The sequence below is a fragment of the Henningerozyma blattae genome, chromosome 1 (genome assembly GCF_000315915.1).
Source record: "Henningerozyma blattae CBS 6284 chromosome 1, complete genome".
Taxonomy (NCBI): domain Eukaryota; kingdom Fungi; phylum Ascomycota; class Saccharomycetes; order Saccharomycetales; family Saccharomycetaceae; genus Henningerozyma; species Henningerozyma blattae.
Window position 1 is genome coordinate 2210694 of NC_020185.1, and position 22340 is coordinate 2233033.

Sequence of the window (22340 nt, forward strand, 5' to 3'; positions counted from 1 at the left end):
ATATAGTATGAATAATAAATAAATACTCTATATGATTACAAAATATATACATCCTGATGTTATGTGGTGGCGCGTAATATAAAAATAGCAAAAGGTATTAAAAACTGCTCCAATTCCAGTTCGCAGGAACAGATCCTACTACACTCCCAAGTGCGGTTCTATCTTCATTGGTATCGGCACCTGTTCCATCGCTTAATTGTGAATCAATTCCTTGATAACTACTATCAATAGCTCTTGATATTTTCTTATTAGGAATTCCTTGTTGAGTCACAGTATTATTTGAAACTACCGATTCTTGATTACTTTGTTTTATTTTATTAATTATTGACGAGCTCCCCCCCAAAGTATTCCTGGATCGAGCGTTCGTTGTAAAGGTAGATCTTTCTATTACCAATTTTTCGTAAATTTCCAGACAATTATCACAGACTTTGCACAGCGAGCCTATGCCGCCACCTCCAATAATAAATTGTGCATCCTCATCCAGATATAGCCAATGGCATAAGTGTTGTTGGCAAAAGATGTCCCCGCAATGACGGCAATGGTGTTTGCGCTCCCAAAAAGTAAATTGTTTGTTGCAATAATGGCAGCCATCCCTTTTTTGATCAGGCAACCAATGGCTTCTCTTTGGTATCATTATTTGAGATTTATTACCTTTAATTGTCTCAAAGGACGTTATAGTAGAATCAGTATCAGAGCCTTCATTATAGCTGGAAAAAAATGAAGGCATAAATTTTTGTAGTGTATCTTTTACAAACGAATTTGTGGAGTGAATACTTGCCCTAGATGATTGATTATCCTGCATAGACGATGCATGAATCGGACTATTATCACTTATATTTGAAAGTGCAGTTTCTAATTTCGGTGGATTTTTTAAATCTTCGTTAGTTAAATTAGTTTCAGATATGTCACGTAAAACAGCTGGTATATAGAGTGGTTTTTTTGGATTATTGATTTGTCTAGTTGATTTCTTTTTTTGCTGAGCTTTTAAAAATGTATTTCTTGGTGTTCCCATATTGTAATCATCAGGACCCCCACTTCCATGACGATTCATGGTTAGAGGAGAATGAGAGTAAGAATTGCTTGAACCTATTCTTAAAGATGGACCTCTTACTGTCAATTTATCCAACTGAGGTCGCGTAGTGGATGTGTGAGATATTGACATCATAGTTGGTGAATTTTCAAGTCCAATACCATTTTCTGGAAAATTTGTCTTAAAAATGTTCTTTCTTGGATTATTATTTCTCAGTGGTGATGAATCACTGGCATTAGATGTTGCATTTATAGGCCTTTTAAAACTTGTAGTCTGTTGTTGCATTTGTTGTAATGACTGACGCTGTGGTTGCTGCACTAATTGTGATTGCCTGAAGATCTGGTGTTGCTGTATTGATTGCTGCTGTCGTAGATTATGATTGGAACTTTTCTTGTCTAATTTTAGGGGGCTCGTATAGTGCGTTGAATCATTGTTAGAGTGTATGGAATTTAGGCTTGTGTTTGATTTGGTACTTTTACTATTCTTTGTTGTCATATCTGCAAAGGCGCCAGTAATGTTATTACCTTTAAATATAGACAATCTTTTTAAAGCTTGTGCAGTTAGCTCTTTTTGTTGAGTTATTTTTTCGCCTGTTTCGTCATCTAATTCATCGTTATTTCTATGAGCTCTGCCATAATAACTGTTGGATGAATTTGGTAGAATTTCTGATTCAGATTTGGAGTTAATCTCGTGAACGCTGGCATTCAAGTTGGCTTGTTCTTTTGGAAGGTTGTTGCCATCAGTAAATTTAGAATTTTCAGGTTTTGTTAGATTTATTGAGTTTGAGAGATTAGCAGATTCACTTTGAAGGCTATTATTTTTTTTAAATGATTGTACTACAGGTGTACGAGATTGCTGTGATGCTTCTAATGACTCAGAATAGGAAGATGTGGGGTATATTTTATTAGTATCCTGTTGACTTTCATTGGATATAGCGTTATTAAAGTGACTGTTAATATTAGTATTAGCTGATATATTTTTTTGATTTAGTCTGTCTCGTGCCATAAAGCTTGAGCTTAATAAACTATGAGGTAAAGCAGTTTTTGGAGTCACTTTCTGTTTTTCAAACGTTATTGTTGAAGTTTCTGAGCTTAAAGAAGTAATAGATTTTTTATGTCCAATATCTTCTGAATTGTTAATAATAGGCTGAACAGAATAATTAGTCATATTTGTTGTACTTCCATTAGCCAGTAATGTTTCTTGCGTGATAATATCTTTATTTTCAGTTTTTTCTCTTTCTGTAATCTTATCTAGGTTCATCTTATTGGTGTACCTAAATATCAATATCAGGTATATTAATTAAAAAACAATCGACGGTTACTTAATCGAATTGATGGGGTTCAATGTGTTATATACAAATTACTTTTGTGTTAATAGGTCCCCGATTTTCTTAGTAATCGTCAGTTTTCTTAGGCGAACAATGGCCAAAATATCAATATTCTATGTTACTAAACTCTAATCGTAGTAAAAATGTCTAATATTTGCTTGGCTTCTCTTCCTTTGACTATACGTAATTGAATGAATATATTTTAGCACTCTTTCAATGGTGATATGTAATATGCGTAACAATCGTTAAGTAGGGCATTGCAAAATTTCCGGATATAAATCACGTGAGTAAAACATGTATGATACTCCTAAAGCGCTCCTACTTTGATAGTCAATAAAAACTAGAGATAATTTGGTGTGAAGAGATATTTTTATCTCTATAGTTATAATTGATAATTTTCCTACTATTAGCGAAGCCCTTTCATCTACACTAAATAAAGATAATATCATGGGTGAAGGCTAATAATAACAGTAGTATATTTAAATTAGATATCTTTCAAATGTGTAAGCTACATAATAGCAAAATGAGTTCTATAATTGATAATAGTGCTGTTTCGCCAAGTATACAGTGTCTATTTAAACAGACAAGTTATAGAAAACCCCTTTTATGATTTGTTTGCTTGCAACAATGAATTTACTTCCTAAACAATTTTCTAGATTTAATTTAAGTTGAATAGAAGCTAAATATCTTTAGTTAAAATCGAATTAATTTACTGAGCTGATAAACTTTTTTCTGGATCAGTAAAATTAATATATATATTTTCGTTTTTCCTGATGATATTATCCAAGATAAAGACTATATCCAGCTATCTAATTAGCATATATATAACAAAAATAAAGCCTTTTTACAACTTCTATTTTCTGGTAGTTTATAAATATATTAGCTTTCAAAACTTAAAATATTAAGTTTTATTAATGAAGTGTTCTATCTCCATTATTACTTAAAGTCGGTCAACTAATAAATAGTAACCAAACTAATAAGAATCGCTAACATCTGTCAATTCCCTGCTAGATATATGTTCCTGTCTTTATATAAAAGAGAAAAGTTGCAATTATAATTACATCTTATATTTGTATGTGGGACTTAAAGAGGTTATTTCACTTGATTAAATATATTTACCTCTATCTCTTTGGCCCATAAGGTTATATCAGAAGTTTGAGGCTCTTTATTCGTAAATTTTCTATTATTGGCCATACTAATGAATTATTTGATATTCAGTGAATATAGTTTTGGTACAACATTTAAGACTAAAAAGGTATATGTGTTAATAGCTTACTGTTTAGGTTAATGTTTTCCAACAAAGACACGGGATTACAAGTTGTCAGAAAATATTCTTAAGGTAACTATTCAATATTTTTATTTATCTTTTCTAGCATAGTGAAACAAACTAACCAAATCTATATACTAGCGAAAGCATATCAAGTCTTTTCTGAAAAGGCTATTAACCTATTATGAAATAGTTCATATATCATAAAGATGAATCCTTTAGTTGAGTTTAGCTTCTAATTAGATGTATAAAAATAATGTAACTGACACACATTCTGTTAATAGTCAAGCTTAGGCAGTTTACAGGATCACATCTTCTACTTACCAGATAAAGTTTCACTTAGGATGTTATTTTCAAGAAATATTATGAACAAGGTATGTAACTGTAAACTTATATTGTTTGATAAAACTCGTTATTCTTTGCTTACCTATCTATATATACAAACTATTATGTATTTCTTTATGCTATAATTAGTACAATAGGCTGAATAAAACAAAAAAGTTTCATTATGAGAAAAGGTTTCCTGTAATGAAGAATAAGATGCTCATGCTAGATATTTATAATAATTCTAATTATTAATGTAGCACAGTAAATTTTGAAGTCACGTGAGCACATTCTTTTTAGATGAGTTGAGATTTAAGCTAGTATATAAAGATAAAGGTGAAAAGCTTTCAAAAGACCACAATATAAGAAAAAGAGAGAAAAAGCAACAATGTGTAGTTTGGAATCTGGAAACTAATATTGTTATATATTACTCATATAGAGAAATTACATGACGATCTATTCTATATTGCTCTTTAAGTTAGAGATTTCACTGTTATTATCACTCAGGAATTACTGCGATTGATCATTGAAAATATAAACTGTAATAATTACTGAAGATGAGTAAGTAAAAAAATATTGTAGATCGCGTGATTATAAATTGTTACAGTATGTCACGTAGTGTGAGCTACGTTAGTCATGTGTATAAATCAGGATCACATGATAACGGAATGAACATGTAGATTAAAAAGTAAGTGAATCATGAACATAAATTCTATTTAAGAACCTAAAGCTAAAAGAATAAACTAGAGGGTTAAGGTAGAACAACGAAGTAAGAACTAGAAAACAAAAAGAACGAAATACAAAGGATGGAAGTGTATAGTGAACAAATCGGAACGTAATAATAATAATATTTAACTTACATAGGCTCAGGTATATAGTTGTATAGTTTAATAAACAGTTGGTATTAAACTAGCAGCCAAAAAGATATACTACTGGTAGTAGCAAAGCTTAAAATTGTTACACAGCTGTCACGATATCGAGTGTCTCTATAGTGTCCAGGGAGAGATCACGTGATGTGAGCTATCCCATTCTGAGAAATGAACAAAATTTGCATTTGGAAGAAGAAGAATTAGAGGAAATGAGAAGTGTCGAGATATGAGTATATATGAATGAAGAGAATGGAAGGGAAGTTAAGAAGTGATCGGTCGAGAAATAGAGAACTGGGAACTGATTAACGGAATTTAGATATTGTGATATTTCAGATATTTTGATCTTTAAGATTAAAAGTGTTTAAAATCGTGTATATTAATTGTATATTAATTTTCTATTATAATAGTCTGGAATAAAATCACGTGTGGAAGTGAGTTAGCGTAAAAACATAACAACAAAAATGGACGAGTCAGGAATCGAACCAGAGACCTCTTCCTTGCATGGGAAGCGCGCTACCAACTACGCCACACGCCCGTTGTAATCTGTATTATGTTTTAGACGAGATCGATATTATTACTCATCTACAAGTTGCTAACTAAAAATTGTACACAACACTGAGCAACTGCTGGTTGCATACCTGTGAATATCTGTTCGGTTCATAATCTCTACTAGTTAGCCAGCATTACTCAAACTGTGCACTCCTACCCTTGTAAGTAAGTTTATAAACAGACCAATTAAAGTAAAATGGAAAAGCTGGCGTTGACCTTTGAAAAGTATTTAAAGGCCAGCTTTTCAGACTTAAGACATAAATTAATAAGTTCTTTTATATAGGTATTTAGTCAAAAAAAACATCAATATTATTGGTAAGTTCGAAGGATTAACTGGTAATAAGTTAATAGATTGTTAAATTAAGTTTTTGTTAGTTACTATTTAAGTGTCTGGTACTCCTAAGTTGGTTTACAACATGTTATTTTCTTAATTGTCGTGTACCACTGATTACTTTTCAACTTGGATAAAACTTGTATTATTTATTATTATCTTCTTTTCACTAAAGCTGAAGTGCCACTTGTACTTGAATAATAACTAATTTTTTTTAACTATTAATTGATATTACCGAACTATAAACTTACAAATTCATGACGGATAATTTGTCCTATTTATACGCTGTCAAATAGAACTGCTTATCCTGAAGCTTAGTTTATTAACTATCAGGCAATTGCACCATTGCATGAGTACGTGATATTATGAATCATAGTCATATAAATGCATAGCTATGTGATTATGTGACACGTAGTCATATGATTGGATGGTTATCTTGCTTTTACCTTAAACTTGAGAACATTACTTTTTATTATATTATTTAATTGACTTTTTGATGTACTTACAATATGTCTACAACAAATTGTATCGCTAACAAAGAAAGAGGGTGTCTGATGTAAGAGGAGGCACTGTGAAGAGTTGGTAGTAGAGATATAACGCTTCAGAGGCTAAGGTTGGAGCAAATAACATAATAATAGAAAGTAATAATTCAATATAGATAAAGATAGCTAGTTATAAAGGATATAGAGAGGTAATCTGGGTTTTGTTTTGTTTTGTTTGTGTTTGGGCTTCGTTTTGGGTGCATTCTTTCTTATTGAAAGAAACTACGAGAGAAGAGTTCAGGTAGAGCATTAGAGAATATTATTACCCTTTATATACATAAGAATTGGCTGCAGTGAGTATGCAAAAGGTGGCAAATTTGCTTTATGGTGCTTCCCTAAGTGGAGCTGTGCTATTTTTTAGATGAAGTAGGGTTTTCAGTACGTGTTGGTTTTAGCGATCTGTATGTCTGTTAGTGTGGTTGGATTCAAGGAGTTTATTATTGGTTCCATATTAAAATATATTTTATATGCTGACAAAGTAAAAAGAAATTCAACAGGATGTGCATTTAGATGTATGAGTGTGACTCAAATATTAGTTTGATGATTTTGCTTCACATATAATTAATATAAGTTCAGAAAAAGAATTTTTCTAAAGTTGGGAGATGTTCAAGCTCTTTATATAAATCATATATAGAAAAGGTACAACATTCATGCAGCACATGCACTATGAAGGAATCATGCAATACGATTGTATTATCGTAGCATTGCGACATTAATTTATCAGACCTCTACCATGTTATTCTTAGAGATACTCAATATACCCGAACTATTCTACGTTAGAGACAGTATGTATCATTATATATTATGTTATTCAAGATACTGTTATTGATTTTAAGGGAGCAGGGCCACTTGGAAATACAAATACACAAGTTACATATTACGAAGCCATAAATATACAACGATATTATTATCACAATTCATATTCTAGGTCCTACTATTAAGTCAGCAATACCTTCAAACCCCTATTGAATCTACTTTGCCTAATAGTATTGAATATATCAATCTTTGACACCTCTTTCTACCTTGCAAAGCAGAATATTAATGAAGGAAATCTAATAATATAGGTACCTCCATTATCACATCTATCACAATCCTCTCTCATCAGATATCATTTGTATCCTTGCCCCTATTATTATGCATATCTTGTAAACTCTCTATATAACTCATGGCTATAAGGATTAATTAACAAAAGCTATCATTTACATACACATATCTACTCTATCACCATGTACGGATAGATTTTTCCTAAAGTGGCCTCTTCGTCCGCGACAACGGAAACTCGCTAATTTCAAAATCCTGTCTACACTTTGCATAGAGAATATTTCACGAAATAATAGAAAATAAAAGTAGAAGACTTAATCTAACCCTTAGCTGTTTCATTATTTTTTTTTAAAAAAAACACCACTTAGTCTTTAGCGAATTTACATCTTAGGATACCTCAAGTTGGCCAATAATTGAACCGGTAAAGCTCTTCAATAATTAGAATAATCCTTAAAATAGCAATTAGATAAATTGAAGCGTTCTTCGAAGATATTCCAAAGAGCCAATAAAGAACTGAAAGCTTTAAACAGAAAATATTCTCACCATTTAATATAAAATGAAACAAGAAAGTGAGATAGTGAGTTCCAAGCCCACTACAAAATCAAATAATATCCATTGGTGCGTGAAATGGGTTCAATCGATACTTACTGCATTGATTTTTTTCACTATATTTGGTGCTGCTATTTCTTCGAGATTATTTTCAGTTATTCGTTTTGAATCAATCATTCATGAATTTGACCCATGGTTTAATTTCCGTGCTACTAAATATTTAGTCTCCCACTCTTTTTATGAATTTCTAAACTGGTTTGATGATAGAACCTGGTATCCATTGGGAAGAGTTACTGGTGGTACTTTATATCCAGGTTTAATGACTACTTCTGCTGCTGTGTGGCATTTATTAAGAAAAATTGGTTTACCAATAGATATTAGAAATATATGTGTTCTTTTTGCTCCAGCATTTTCAGGCATTACTGCTTGGGCTACCTACGAATTTACCAAAGAAATCAAGGATTCTAGCGCCGGTTTGTTAGCTGCTGCATTTATGGCTATTGTTCCTGGTTATATTTCGAGATCTGTTGCTGGTTCATATGATAACGAAGCTATCGCCATCACCTTGTTAATGGTCACATTTATGTTTTGGATTAAGGCCCAAAAAACTGGTTCTATTTTAAGCGCTACAGCTGCTGCTGTATTTTATTTCTACATGGTTTCTGCTTGGGGTGGTTACGTCTTTATTACAAACTTAATTCCATTACATATCTTCATTTTAATACTAATGGGCCGCTATAATAATCGTTTGTATTCAGCTTATACAACATGGTATGCAATTGGTACTCTTGCATCGATGCAAATCCCATTTGTTGGTTTCTTACCAATCAGATCTAATGATCACATGGCTGCTTTGGGTGTTTTTGGTTTGATTCAAATTGTAGCAGTCGGTAATTTTGTAAAATCTCAAGTATCTGGGAAGAAGTTCAAGGTAGTAATGTTAGTTTCACTATTGATTATTTTTGTCGTTGGTATTGCAGGTTTATGTGCTTTAACATATGCCGGTTTTATAGCTCCTTGGACTGGCAGATTCTATTCCTTGTGGGACACCAGTTATGCTAAAATCCACATTCCAATTATTGCTTCTGTTTCTGAACATCAGCCTGTTGCATGGCCCTCATTTTTCTTTGACACTCACTTTTTAATCTGGCTATTCCCAGCAGGTGTTTTCTTATTGTTCATGGATTTAGCTGACGAACATGTTTTTGTTATTGCCTATTCTGTTTTGTGTTCTTACTTTGCTGGTGTCATGATTAGGTTGATGTTAACTTTAACACCTGTTATATGTGTTGCAGCTGCAGTAGCTCTATCTAAACTATTTGATGTTTACTTAAATTTTTCAATCAAAAGTAATTCCAACAAAAACAATAAAATTTCTTATGTTTCCTTATGTTCTAAGGTTTTTGTTTCTGCAACATTTTTATTCTACCTCTACTTATTCGTTTATCACTGTACTTGGGTTACATCTAACGCATATTCTTCTCCAAGTGTAGTCCTGCCTTCTCAAACTCCAAATGGTGAAATGGCCTTGATCGATGATTACAGAGAAGCTTATTATTGGTTACGTATGAATACTGCTGAAGATGCCAAAGTTGCTGCTTGGTGGGATTATGGTTATCAAATTGGTGGTATGGCTGACCGTACCACTTTAGTGGATAACAACACATGGAATAATACTCATATTGCTATCGTTGGTAAAGCAATGGCATCAAGAGAAGATAAATCCTATGAAATATTGAAAGATCATGATGTTGATTATGTCTTGGTTATATTTGGTGGTGTATTAGGATTTAGTGGTGATGATCTAAATAAATTCCTTTGGATGATTCGAATTGCGGAAGGTATATGGCCTGAAGAGGTTAAAGAAAGAGATTTCTTTACACCTCAAGGGGAGTATAGAGTTGATGCCGGTGCTACTAAAACTATGAGAGAATCTTTATTATATAAAATGTCATACCAAAGATTCCCAGAAATATATGGTTCTGGATCTATGATGGATAATGTTCGTAGACAAACAATTTCATTGGCTGATGTTGAGCCATTAGATTATTTTGAAGAAGTATTTACAAGTGAAAATTGGATGATTCGTATTTATCAATTAAAGAAGGAGGATCAGTTAGGTAGATCACATAAAGAAATTGGAGAATTTGAAAGATCAACTCACAAATCGTTGGTTAGAAGAGCTGCTAAGAAGCCAGATGTTAGCTTACGTGCTTTATAATACTGTAAGTAAAATATTGTAAATTACTTTCTCTACTATTTCTGAACATATATGTATCAAAACAAGGTGATATATACATGCATTTATGATTAACAACGTTTAAATTGTAGGTCGTAAGTATATTAGTTCAAAACATTTTAATATATATTTAAATCATACGATAAAGGAATATCATCATTACATCATTTTAATTATTTTATATACCGTCAGCGGGAGGAGGGCATTAAAAAATTACCCTTGATTTTCCAAATACTCAAGTTGCCAATCTTTTATAGCAGCTTCTATTCCTTTCCAATACCGCAGTTCAGTAGTCCATTTTGCTGCATTTTCAAAGTCATTATCCTTATAAGCAATGTCAATTTTTTCAATTAATTGGTTAATCCTCTTGGAATTTATTTCATTTATTTGATCGGCTTCATTTTTATCATCGCAATTCTGTAAAATCTCATGGGTTTCCATAACTTCCATCAGCAGTGATTGATTACTTAGGGCTTCAGGAGATAATTTGAAATTTTTTAATTTCAAGATATATTCTGATCTTTTTAAAGGATCTTTCAGTGTAGTGTAGGCCTTATTTAAAGAGGCGCTGGTAAGATTTTCTGCATTGGTGGGATCAATACTAGAGGCTTCTTGCACGTCCGGGTGAACAATCGCTTGTAAAGATCTATATTCCTTGCGTAGTTTTGCCTGATCTATCTTAAATGTGGGGTTTGCATTTGGAAATGTCTTAGGAAATAGAGCGTAAAAATTCGATAGCCAACGGCGTGTTGTCAAACGCTGGATTCTTTGCATGAGCCTTAAATAATATACGATAAATGTCTAACTAGTTTAAAATTCAAATAGAACAAAAAGCTTTTGTAGAAATAGTTCCCTCTTCGCTGAGCTGATTTTGTAATAACAATTAGTTAATCAAGGACTGGCTGTTTGGTATTTTGGGAAGCTTATTTAAAAAGAGTTGTATCCGGTCACATGATTTTTGTAACAAGATTAAATTAGTAATGGGTCAATTTTGTTCAAAAATAGTAAAAGAAATTGCTGATGTAAATTTCGGTTATATATGAAATTTACCATTACTATAGTACGATTTATAAACTTACAATTCATGTTTAATGAAGAGCTTATTTAGCAGTAGTACTATTGCTGCATATTCACATACTATATAATTAAAACAATTCAAGTAATTAACACAAATAAAGTAATCAATAGTATTAAACGTCATTCATAGTTTAACAGATTAAGTGATCTACGATAATTATAAAAATATTCAGTGAATATATCAGTTGTGTCTGTCGCATTTTCATATCTCATCATCAGATTGCATAATGTTGAAATTTTTAAATACGGGATGATGATGATGATGATGAGGGATGTTTGAATTTCGCCGGAACCGGCGAATTTCAGGTATTAGGGTACAATTTGGATGAATCATAATGATATGCGAAAAGAAATGATGGAATTAATAATAATACTTAGAAGTGGAACTAATATAAAAGGTGATATAAAGCAATTTTTTATTTAACTTGACTTGTTTCTATTTGTTTTTTTATAAAATTGCAAGACGATATTATGCCAGCAAGTTCAAATACTTTGCCCGATATGCCACAGCAATCCTATCCTTACCCTAGAACTCTTTACGACAAGATTTTCGATGCCCACACAGTTCATAAAGATCCTGAAACTGGTTCATGTTTATTGTACATTGATAGACATTTAGTTCATGAAGTTACCTCTCCGCAAGCTTTTGAAGGTTTAAAGAATGCCCACAGAAAGGTGCGTAGAACTGATTGTACATTAGCTACGGTTGATCATAACATCCCAACTATCTCCCGTGCTAATTTTAAATCAACCTCGACCTTTATCAAACAGCAAGATTCTCGTCTGCAAGTTCAAACTTTAGAACAAAATGTTCGTGATTTCAATATCGCATTTTTTGGTATGTCATCTGAAAATCAAGGTATTGTTCATATCATTGGTCCTGAACAAGGTTTTACTTTGCCAGGCACGACTGTAGTGTGTGGTGATTCACACACCTCTACACATGGTGCATTTGGTTCATTAGCTTTTGGTATTGGTACTTCTGAAGTTGAACATGTTTTAGCCACACAATGTATCATTCAAAGTAAATCCAAAAATATGAAAGTTCAAGTCAATGGAAAATTAAATCATGGTATCACTTCTAAAGATTTGATGTTACATATAATTGCTACTATTGGTACCGCTGGTGGTACTGGTTGTGTTATTGAATTTGCTGGGGAAGCCATTGAAGAATTATCAATGGAAGCTAGAATGAGTATGTGTAACATGTCAATTGAAGCTGGTGCCAGAGCAGGGTTAATCAAGCCTGATGAAACTACATTCGAATATGTTAAAGGCAGACCATTGGCACCCAAAGGTGATGAATGGGAAAAGGCCCTTAAATATTGGAAAACTTTATACTCCGATGATGATGCACACTTTGATGAAACTGTTATTATTGAAGCTAAGGATGTTGCGCCAACTATTACCTGGGGTACTTCGCCACAAGACGCATTATCAATTACAAGTAAAGTTCCAGATCCAGCAACTTTTACTGATCCGATTAGAAAAGCTGCTATTGAACGTTCATTGGAATATATCGGCTTGGAACCAAATACTCCATTGGAAGGCATTAAGATTGATAAAGTGTTTATTGGTTCTTGTACCAATGCACGTATTGAAGATTTAAGAAATGCAGCAAAAGTTATCAAAGGATACAAGATAGCTTCGAATATTAAGAGAGCTATGGTTGTACCTGGTTCCGGTTTAGTCAAAAAGCAAGCTGAAAGTGAAGGTTTAGATAAAATTTTTATTGAAGCTGGTTTTGAATGGAGAGAAGCTGGTTGTTCCATGTGTTTAGGTATGAACCCTGATATCTTAGATCCATATGAACGTTGTGCATCTACATCTAATAGAAATTTTGAAGGTAGGCAAGGTGCATTATCAAGAACACATTTAATGTCTCCAGCTATGGCAGCAGCAGCCTCTGTTAAAGGTTATTTCACCGATATTAGAAAGTGGGAATATATGGATGGTGACTCATCTAAAGTTGCTATTAGTGTTTCCACTGAGAATGATAAAGCTCTGCAAGAAGCAGTATATAATCAAGAAAAGGAGCCATTGCAACCAGATCAAGTGGCAGAAGACAAAACCAAAGAAGCTATTGACGATATCCCTGTTTCGGAAACCACTAAATCCAATTCAGCTCCAAGCTCAAGTTCTGGGATGAGACCATTTTTAACTTTGAAAGGTTTAGCTGCGCCATTACCAAGAACTAATGTCGATACTGATGCTATTATTCCAAAGCAATTTTTGAAAACAATTAAAAGAACAGGTTTAAAAACTGGTCTTTTCTATGAGTGGCGTTATACTAAAGATCCAAAGACTGGTAAAGATGTTCCCACTGACTTCGTTCTAAATGTAGAACCATACACCAAATCAAAGATTCTCGTGGTCAGCGGTGCTAACTTCGGTTGTGGTTCTTCAAGAGAACATGCACCTTGGGCTTTAAAAGATTTCGGTATTGAGAGTATAATTGCCCCATCATTCGGTGATATCTTTTACAACAATTCTTTCAAAAATGGGTTGTTGCCAATAAGAATTGAACAATCAATCATACGAGACAAGCTCTTCCCTCTAGCAGAAAAAGGTGAGCAATTAGAAATCGATTTGCCTAACCAAACCATTAAAGATTCTCATGGAAATATCATTATTGAACATTTCGATGTGGAGCCTTTCAGAAAGCATTGTTTAGTTAACGGGTTGGACGATATTGGTATCACTATGCAAAAGGAAGAATTGATCACTCAATATGAAACATTAAGAAAAAGAAAATTCTCATTCTTGGAATGTAGTTCCAAGTTGATAAAGCCTGTAAAGGGTACCAAGGTCAGTCCATACGGTGTGATTGCTCAAGAGTGGTAACTGAATTCATGAATATCCCACTTCTCCCGTCACACTTATTGTTTTTATTTTTGTTTTCCCTCTTTCTAATGACATTTATTTATTATGGTTCTTACCTCACCTTTAGGAATATCATAAAGTCACCTTTTTGGTGGCGTTCAACATACCTTATTTATTTATTTATACATTTATTTATTTTATCAATTTATCTATGTATGTGCTCATTCCTCAGTAACACCTTTACTTTAATTCAAATATCATATCAATAGACTCTTCACATTTTCTATGCATCGAGTATTTATTTTTGTTGGTTGATCTCGATCTCGACCGCTATAAGCCGCATTGGGTAATTTTCTAGTAATTACATTCTTACTGATTCTTCTAGGAAACTGCCAATACTTGACAGAATTCTATAGGTTACCTTTCAAAATAAATAGGCCCCGCCACACATAATTATGTTTCTCTGCTATTTCTCCAGATGTGGCTGCCTATGTATAATGATACATACATTTTAGTTGCTCTTATTATTTCCTTCCGCGGAATCAAAGACAATAAGGCCCGACAAGAGCGGATCTAAGCGGGTGTAAGTACGATCCTCGGATATAGTGATGGACTGAGCCGACTGTTTCCGTGGCTCCCAATCTGAAGTTGAATGCTGCCCTGATTCTCTCAGCCTGTGAAAATTGACTTAGCAAAGAAGGCTGAAGAAGTCACGTGAGCAGGAAAAGAAAATGTATGAGAAGATCAAGAGTGATGATATGTGATATTAAAGAATCTTGTAGATGCAAGAGCTTGGCGATATCAATTTTAAAAGGAATTTGGTGTAGTATACAAGATTCATATCATCTCATGACTGGTAGGCCATTATATTTGTTTTATTAAAATTAAACTTTTACGCTCTGCATTTCCCATAATACATCCTGCCGCCGATTGAGAATGTCATTTAGAGATACGATGACTAACCCTGATGCTAATATGAGTTCTAGTAATAATAAAAAGGTTCCGATTAATAAGGTTACAAAGCAAACACAATATCAGACTACTCCGACCTTGAGCAATAAATTGGAATGTGATGGGTGCACATATATGAAATTGAAATGTTCTGGTATGCATCCATGTACAAATTGTTTGAAAGCTGAAAAAATATGTCAATTTCCCAATCAAAATAATTTATCTCTTTTACAAGCCGCTAGTCTAATAGATAAGACTAAAATAGGAACACAACAGACGTCGATGCAAGAATTGATCGAAAGCAAACATACGATAAATTTGGATCAAATACCTCCATTAACAGCTAAGACTGGTAATAATGGGTTTTATAAGGATGATATTAAAATAGTGGAAATGTTATCTAATATCCAAAAATCTATTTTACAGTTAAAATCAACCCCTAATACGTCAGATCAAGCAATTTCTAATGGTGAAGTTACTGATCCAGGTACATTGTCTTTGGTTGAGCAATTAAACAAGCAAGCCAATAATATTATACGTAGTTGGAAGCCAGAAGTGGATATGAATAAATTAAATGAAGAATTTAAGGATTTTGATTATTCTAAACAGAAAAAAAATCATAAATATTCAGTAGAGACTTATTTGATGAAAAATAAATATAGAGATGTAGTGCATATAACATCTGTCTCGGCTTGGTCAGGCAAACAATCAGATTCGAATTCCGGTATACATGATTCTCAAATATCTAGTTATTTGGCACATCAACCTGTAGTCGATTGGATGTTTGGCTTATATGATCCAGGTTTGATTTTTTCATTAAGAGGTATAGGTCAATATATTAGAAACATCACATCAGATGAACAAACCACGCAGGATCATATTCAAATTAAAGAAACTATTTATTTATTATTAAGATTATTCGATGTTATCACAGTTCATATATCCCAATATTGTGTGTCGATTTCACATCCTTTAGAGAGCTTCCTTGAACGAGAAGCTAAAGTTGAAGAAAGTTTAGGAAACTCACCAATCATTCATGTAAACATGTCAACACCACCAAGTATACAGGACTCGTTAAAGAGCCCCACAAGTTCTACATATAAAGATTTAGTGACAGTGTTGATTAATAAACTACCGTTTCCATTTGTGGAAGAAATTACAAAAGTTTCCAGAGATAAATTGTTTAGTACTATAGAATCCGATTTCGCCATGTTTCATTTAGTTTTACAAATGTTTGGTTCACATAAAGAAGCATATGATAATTTTATGATAAATACCAAGAGAGATTCAAACGGGAATATCTCTTCAGATTCACTTCAGGTGTTTTTTAAATTTTCTAAACAACAAGAAATTTTATTAGCCCTAGCATATCATTATTATACTTGTACTTTTTATCATTTCGATGCTATGATTGTTAATATCGAATATTTTGAATTATTATTGAGTTTGTTGGATTATCAAGTTTGGTTAAGTGATTTATTTGGTTATGAAAAAGTATTGAGTGTAGCAATGAATTATGCAGCAAAATTAGGTTTATATCAATGGGAGTTTTATGTAGGTTTACCTGAAGGTGCTGCTGAAAGAAGAAGAAAATTATTGTGGAGACTTTACTGTTATGAGAAGATATGGTCAACTACCGATGGTTTAATATCATTGATTGATGAAAAAAATATTACTTTCTTATTAACCAAGGAATTTAGAACAATTGGGTTTTCAAATAATAAAGATTTTATTGAACGAGTACATTTATTACCAGTGTCATCGGATTTTGATAGATTGTCTTTGGAAGAACTTTGCTTTTATGGTGTATGTGGTAGTTTACAAATCTCGTCACATTTTAGTACAACTACCTTATATAATGAAAAATTTACTTCAATTAAAAATACATCACTACCATCAATCTTTCAAAGGGAATTGATAAATGAGTTATTTGATGAAGTAAATTTAACTCTCATTAGACTTGAAGCACTAGGTAAACATACTTCTAAATTATTTGAAATTGTTCGTACAAACGGTCAATGTTTAACAGAATATCTAGAACCTTCATTGTACATTAAAATATATGATTTTGTTCTATCGTATTATCATAATATAGTGACAGTTATTTGGTCGGTTAGTAATCTAATGTCTAGATTTATCTATCCAGATTTGTACAATTATTATAAGAATAAAATTCAAGTATGGATGGATCGTTTAGGAGATGTTTGGTGGGATATGGTAACATTATTATTAAATATAGATAATGATTATATTCTATCTCATTCTTTAAAATTCTTCCTTGTAGCATCAATCCTAACAGCAAATAAAACATTTTCAGTTCAAAAAGATCTTGAGCCAAAATATGTCTTTGCAATTTTAAGAGTCTTAGAAAAAATTCAAAATATCGCAATTTACAAAGAAATTTCAAATAATAAAATTGTAAAAGATACAATTCTAGTCCAAGAATACTCCAGATCACATCAAATTTTGTCCATTATCGCACATACATTATTGTTAATTTTTAAAAAACAGCAAAAGATTTCAAAAGCACAATTATTTAGGTATATTTTATTAAATGCTCCAGATGTTGCTGATTTGCCACCAGCTCTTTTAGATCCAAAATCGTACATCTTTAAACCGTTGATGGAGCCAGTTGATAAATCAGGGTTCCACTTGAGTATGTCAAGAATGTTGGAAAAGGACAAGAGATTTAGTTCAGACAAGAAGGAACATGATAAGAATGATCATTTAAATTTAACAAACGACAAGAAAAATGATTCGACATCTGCCCAAACAAATAATTTAATGGCGTCAAATATTAATTCAGATGTTAATAATCCCATGAAAAATATTTCTTTACCTAATCAAATGCCACAGCATATACCTAATAATATTCATTCATTAAATGTGGCAAGTCCGAAAATTTCGAAGTATATTAATTCAAGTAATATTAATAACAATCAACCTTCTAGGAAGCCATCTATCAAAAATATGATGGGCTTGGATGAGTTTTCTGATATTAACCTAGCAACGCGACATAATACTAATGTAATCGATGCTACCCTAAATAGTTCTCCAGTCTCTAATCGAAATCATCCTGAATATAAATCAACAATTAGCTTATCTAATTCAAATATTAGTGATGTACCTAATAATTATGGTAGTATTATGGATGACTCAAACCCTAATATTCCGCTCTTACAAGGGTATGATCTTGGTACATTGGATGAGTTTTTAGATCATGGTGATTTGGATGATTTATGGAAAACGATTTGGAGTGATGTTTATACAGATGATACGGCAACTAATCTAACTGGGAACAGACCACCTATGTTTTAATATTAGTTAATAATATTTTATAGATGATTTAAATATTTTAGTTTAATAAAATAACAGTTTATTACTAAGACTGAACTGTCAGTTTTCTTTTCATATAAATACTTTCAATACTTTTTAAATTATCTTTTGATAGATATCTATTGTATTAAAAATAATATTCTATTATGAAAATTCACCTTAAAAAATCATTAGTGGCTTTCTAATATAAATAATTGAGTATTTAGCTTGAAGAGTTTATTTTAAGTATGTGTGTGTATTAAAATTATGTGAATTACAGAAAAAATATATAAATGAAAAATTAAAAATATGCGTCTATGAAATTAGAAAGATTAGCCTGTTTGTATGAAATAAATTAGTAGAATTAACAAAATAATATTAGGAAAAGTTTATCAAAGTGTGAAATAGTAAATGTGATTTCAATAACAATTTCTAAAAGTAATAATCTTTGTAGTATTTTTTTTCAAAAGATAAACGAATGAACTTAAAAAAAATAACATTCAAATCAAATTAGTAGATCGAATAAGAAAACCAAAATTATTCTAATAAATCAAAATATTAATGGCAGATTAATCATTGTAATAAAAATAAAATAGATCGAATACCAGATAAGTTTGTGTGTGTGTGTGTGTGTTTTACCTAGCATCGATTAACAAATTTATTAAAAGTAAAAATTCAAAGTTGATATCATAATTGAAAATTTAAACAATTCAATATCAATAATCAAAGTGTGTGTGTGAAGATTAAATTTAAAGTGTTTGAAAAAATTAGCAATTAATAATTTAATGAATAAAAGCCTTTTTGAAGAAGACAATTAGGAATCTTGGAAATCGAAAATAATTGGTATTGTATGTGAAAATTCTAAGCCACAATCGTTTTACTTTTCAAAAAAACAAAAGATAATATTCCAGAAGATTGTTTGAAAATTCTTGGATGGAATTAAGTATTAATATTATTCCAGGTATAATAAGTGGAAGAAAAAAATTTATAAGTGAACAAATAAAAAAATATTATGGATTAAGAAAAAATAAAATTGGAGGAAAAATTAGAAAATCTAATTTTCTTTTTCGTGTTGAGTAGAAACTCTTCTCATGGCAGCCATGAAATCTTCGATGGATCTTTGAGATCTTTCTTCCTTTGGCTTACCGTTCATAAATCTATCGAAAGCTTCAGAAGTGGACATGATGTAGTAAGCACCACCCATGACACAGAAAACACCGACGGACCAGATTAAGACCTTAGTACAGGTAACAATATCAGTCCAGTTTTGAGACCACCAACCGAACAAGGTAAACATTAAAGCAATGATATCGACACCTAAGACGGCACCGGCTAATTGCCAAGATGGAATAGAGGACCAGAATGGACCAGCAGCTCTAGTAATGAAAATCAACCAGTTTTCAGTTAAAGAAATTTCAAAGAACATAACACCATCAATGGAACCGAAGTTTTGAATAATACCACCCTTTGGTAAGAACATAGTGGTTAATGGAATCCAAGAACCGACAGCTAAAATAACACCTAAGATAACAGACATACCCCATAATCTTGGTAAATCCCACTTGACTGGAGTTTGAGAGTAAGGAGCATTATCGTAAGCAATGGCTAAAGTAGCAACATCAGCGAAAATGGCAATGAAAACAACTAAATCAATATCTAAGGAGTGGTTCAAAATAGCAATCCATAAACCTAAGAAGATTTCTAAATGTAAAGATAAAGCAATACGGTAAACAACGTAAGCGTACATTCTGTGGAAAATTTGTCTGGAAGTCTTCAAAGCATCAATAATAGCAGATAAACCTGGAGCTAAGAAGACAATATCAGCAGCAGATCTAGCAGCATCGGTAGCACCTTCGACAGCAATACCAGTATCAGCCTTCTTCAAAGATGGAGCATCGTTAACACCATCACCAGTCATAGCAACCAAGTAACCTCTGTTTTGTAAAATTTCGACACACTTATATTTATGTTGTGGGAAGACTTCAGCAAAACCATCAGCGTTTTCAACGAAATCAGCCAATTCAGAACCTGGCATGGAACCGGCACCACCTAAACCTAATCTTTCAGCATTATAGATGTTGTCACCCAAACCTAATTGTCTACAAGTTTCCTTAGCAATACCGACAGCATCACCAGTTAACATCTTGACTCTTAAACCTAATCTTCTAGCTTCATCAATAGTTTCAGCAGTATCATCTCTTGGAGGATCCATACATGGCATAACACCCAAAATTTCCCAGTGACCTTCACCTCTTTTTCTTGCAACACCTAAAGCTCTGAAACCTCTGGAGGCTAATTCAGCAACTTTATTTTCGTAGTTTTCATGAACGTCTTCTGGGATTGGGTGATCTTCTTCGACAGTCTTTAAGACGAATAATGGAGCACCTTTAACACAGATGATTCTTTCACCTTCTGGGGATTCAACAATAGCAGTGACCTTTTTGGAGACAGGGTCGAATGGGTGGAATTCCAAGACCTTGTATTTAACCAAAGCGGCTTTAGCGACAGGGTATTGAGATAAGGATTTCAAGAAAGCTTTATCGATAGCATCCAAACCCTTCTTCTTTCTGGTAGCAGCCAAACAAGCAGTAACCATTAAATCATCGGCAGAAACACCTTCGACAGTGTATGGTTCGTGTAAAGTCAACTTGTTCTTGGTTAAAGTACCAGTTTTATCGGAACACAAGATTTCGACACCGGCCAAAGATTCAATAGCAGATAATTTTTGAACAATAGCTTGTTTCTTGGCTAAGTAAGCAGCACCGACAGCCATGGTAGTGGTAACGACAGCTGGTAAACCGACTGGAACACCGACAATGGTGATAGCCAAAGTGTATCTCAAGATAGAAACGACGTTAACGGTTCTGTAGAAACCAGCAGTCCAGACCAATAATAAAGTAACAACGACTAAAACCAATAAGATAATACCAATACCGTTCAAAACTTCAGTGAAATGACCACTACCACCGGAAGCTTGGTTAACTAAAGCAGCAGCTCTACCGACGTAAGTGTTGTCACCAGTAGCAGTAACAACCATGAAACCTTCACCCTTCTTAACAGTAGAGGAAGAGAAAGTTGGATCACCGAAATGTTTGTCAGCAGCCAAAGATTCACCAGTTATAGCAGATTGATCGATTTGAATGAAACAATCTTCAGTAACGATTCTACCATCAGCAGAAATAATAACACCATCTTCTAATTGTAAGATATCACCTGGGACGACTTCGTTAGCTGGGATTTCAACTAAGTTACCATCTCTAACAACAGTGGAAGAATTAGCCAAGGTCTTCTTCAATTCATCGACAATTGAACCAGCTTGGAATTCTTGAACGAAACCAACAACAGCGTTTAACATTAACAAACCACAAATAACACCGAAATCGACCCAATCGGAAAGACCAGCAGCTAAGATAGCAGCAGCTTCCATAACGAATTGAATTGGACCAATGAAGAACATTAAGAATTTAACGAATGGGTTTTCAATATCTTCAGACATTTGATTCAAACCGTACTTCTTTCTTCTTCTAGCGACTTCGTCAGACGTTAAACCAACAGATGGGTCAGTTTGTAACATTTCTTCTGGAACGACACGGGCTTCACCAGCAGCAGCTGGACCATCGTCTTCTTCATCATCACCATCCATACCACCGTGGTGGGATTGTAATTCTTCGATTAAAGCATCGAAATCTTCTTCGTCTTCTTCAGCGTCGGAGAAACTCTCATCGACTGGCTTTGGTGGTTTTTCTTGATCTTGATCTTTAGTACCAGACATCCTTGATGTATTTAAGTATATGTGATACTAATTTATATTAAAGTTGATTTGGTATAATGTATTATTTATTATATTATAAAAAAAGAAAATAAGAGTAATACGAATAAACAGCACAAGAGCAGATATTTTGATTTAAATATCAATTGACTTATATAGTTTTGAAAGAACAATTGAAAGGATGATCGTGTACCTTTTCTTGTACCTCTAAAATGTACCTTATACACACATACACATACACACACATACATACACCTCACTCCGTCCATCTTGAGGAACTATGTGATATGTTGTGTTTTTTTTTGTGTGTGTGAGTATGTGTGTCGTGTTATGCTGT

At 32.9% G+C, this 22340-nt stretch overlaps 6 protein-coding genes and 1 non-coding gene across 7 annotated transcripts; 3 read left to right on the forward strand and 4 right to left on the reverse strand.

Annotated features, from left to right (window-relative positions):
* Positions 1 to 97: 97 nt before the first annotated feature.
* On the reverse strand, positions 98 to 2290 carry PIB2 (Pib2p; the record flags this gene model as incomplete). The annotated part of the gene is made up of 1 exon (XM_004178159.1): positions 98 to 2290. One exon carries the CDS (start codon positions 2288 to 2290, stop codon positions 98 to 100), a length of 2193 nt encoding a protein of 730 aa, XP_004178207.1.
* Positions 2291 to 5279: 2989 nt separating this feature from the next.
* On the reverse strand, positions 5280 to 5352 carry TBLA0Atrna23A. The gene has a single exon. It is a non-coding gene; the product is annotated as a tRNA-Ala (tRNA).
* Positions 5353 to 7836: 2484 nt separating this feature from the next.
* On the forward strand, positions 7837 to 10050 carry STT3 (dolichyl-diphosphooligosaccharide--protein glycosyltransferase subunit STT3; the record flags this gene model as incomplete). The annotated part of the gene is made up of 1 exon (XM_004178160.1): positions 7837 to 10050. One exon carries the CDS (start codon positions 7837 to 7839, stop codon positions 10048 to 10050), a length of 2214 nt encoding a protein of 737 aa, XP_004178208.1.
* A 231-nt stretch (positions 10051 to 10281) lies between these two features.
* On the reverse strand, positions 10282 to 10842 carry JAC1 (J-type chaperone JAC1; the record flags this gene model as incomplete). The annotated part of the gene is made up of 1 exon (XM_004178161.1): positions 10282 to 10842. One exon carries the CDS (start codon positions 10840 to 10842, stop codon positions 10282 to 10284), a length of 561 nt encoding a protein of 186 aa, XP_004178209.1.
* Positions 10843 to 11646: 804 nt separating this feature from the next.
* Positions 11647 to 13989, forward strand: LEU1 (3-isopropylmalate dehydratase LEU1; the record flags this gene model as incomplete). The annotated part of the gene is made up of 1 exon (XM_004178162.1): positions 11647 to 13989. The coding sequence occupies one exon, from the start codon at positions 11647 to 11649 to the stop codon at positions 13987 to 13989; it is 2343 nt and encodes a 780-aa protein (XP_004178210.1).
* Positions 13990 to 14904: 915 nt separating this feature from the next.
* Positions 14905 to 18237, forward strand: TBLA0A09040 (Zn(II)2Cys6 transcription factor; the record flags this gene model as incomplete). The annotated part of the gene is made up of 1 exon (XM_004178163.1): positions 14905 to 18237. The coding sequence occupies one exon, from the start codon at positions 14905 to 14907 to the stop codon at positions 18235 to 18237; it is 3333 nt and encodes a 1110-aa protein (XP_004178211.1).
* Positions 18238 to 19288: 1051 nt separating this feature from the next.
* On the reverse strand, positions 19289 to 22006 carry TBLA0A09050 (plasma-membrane proton-efflux P-type ATPase; the record flags this gene model as incomplete). The annotated part of the gene is made up of 1 exon (XM_004178164.1): positions 19289 to 22006. The coding sequence occupies one exon, from the start codon at positions 22004 to 22006 to the stop codon at positions 19289 to 19291; it is 2718 nt and encodes a 905-aa protein (XP_004178212.1).
* Positions 22007 to 22340: the final 334 nt, after the last annotated feature.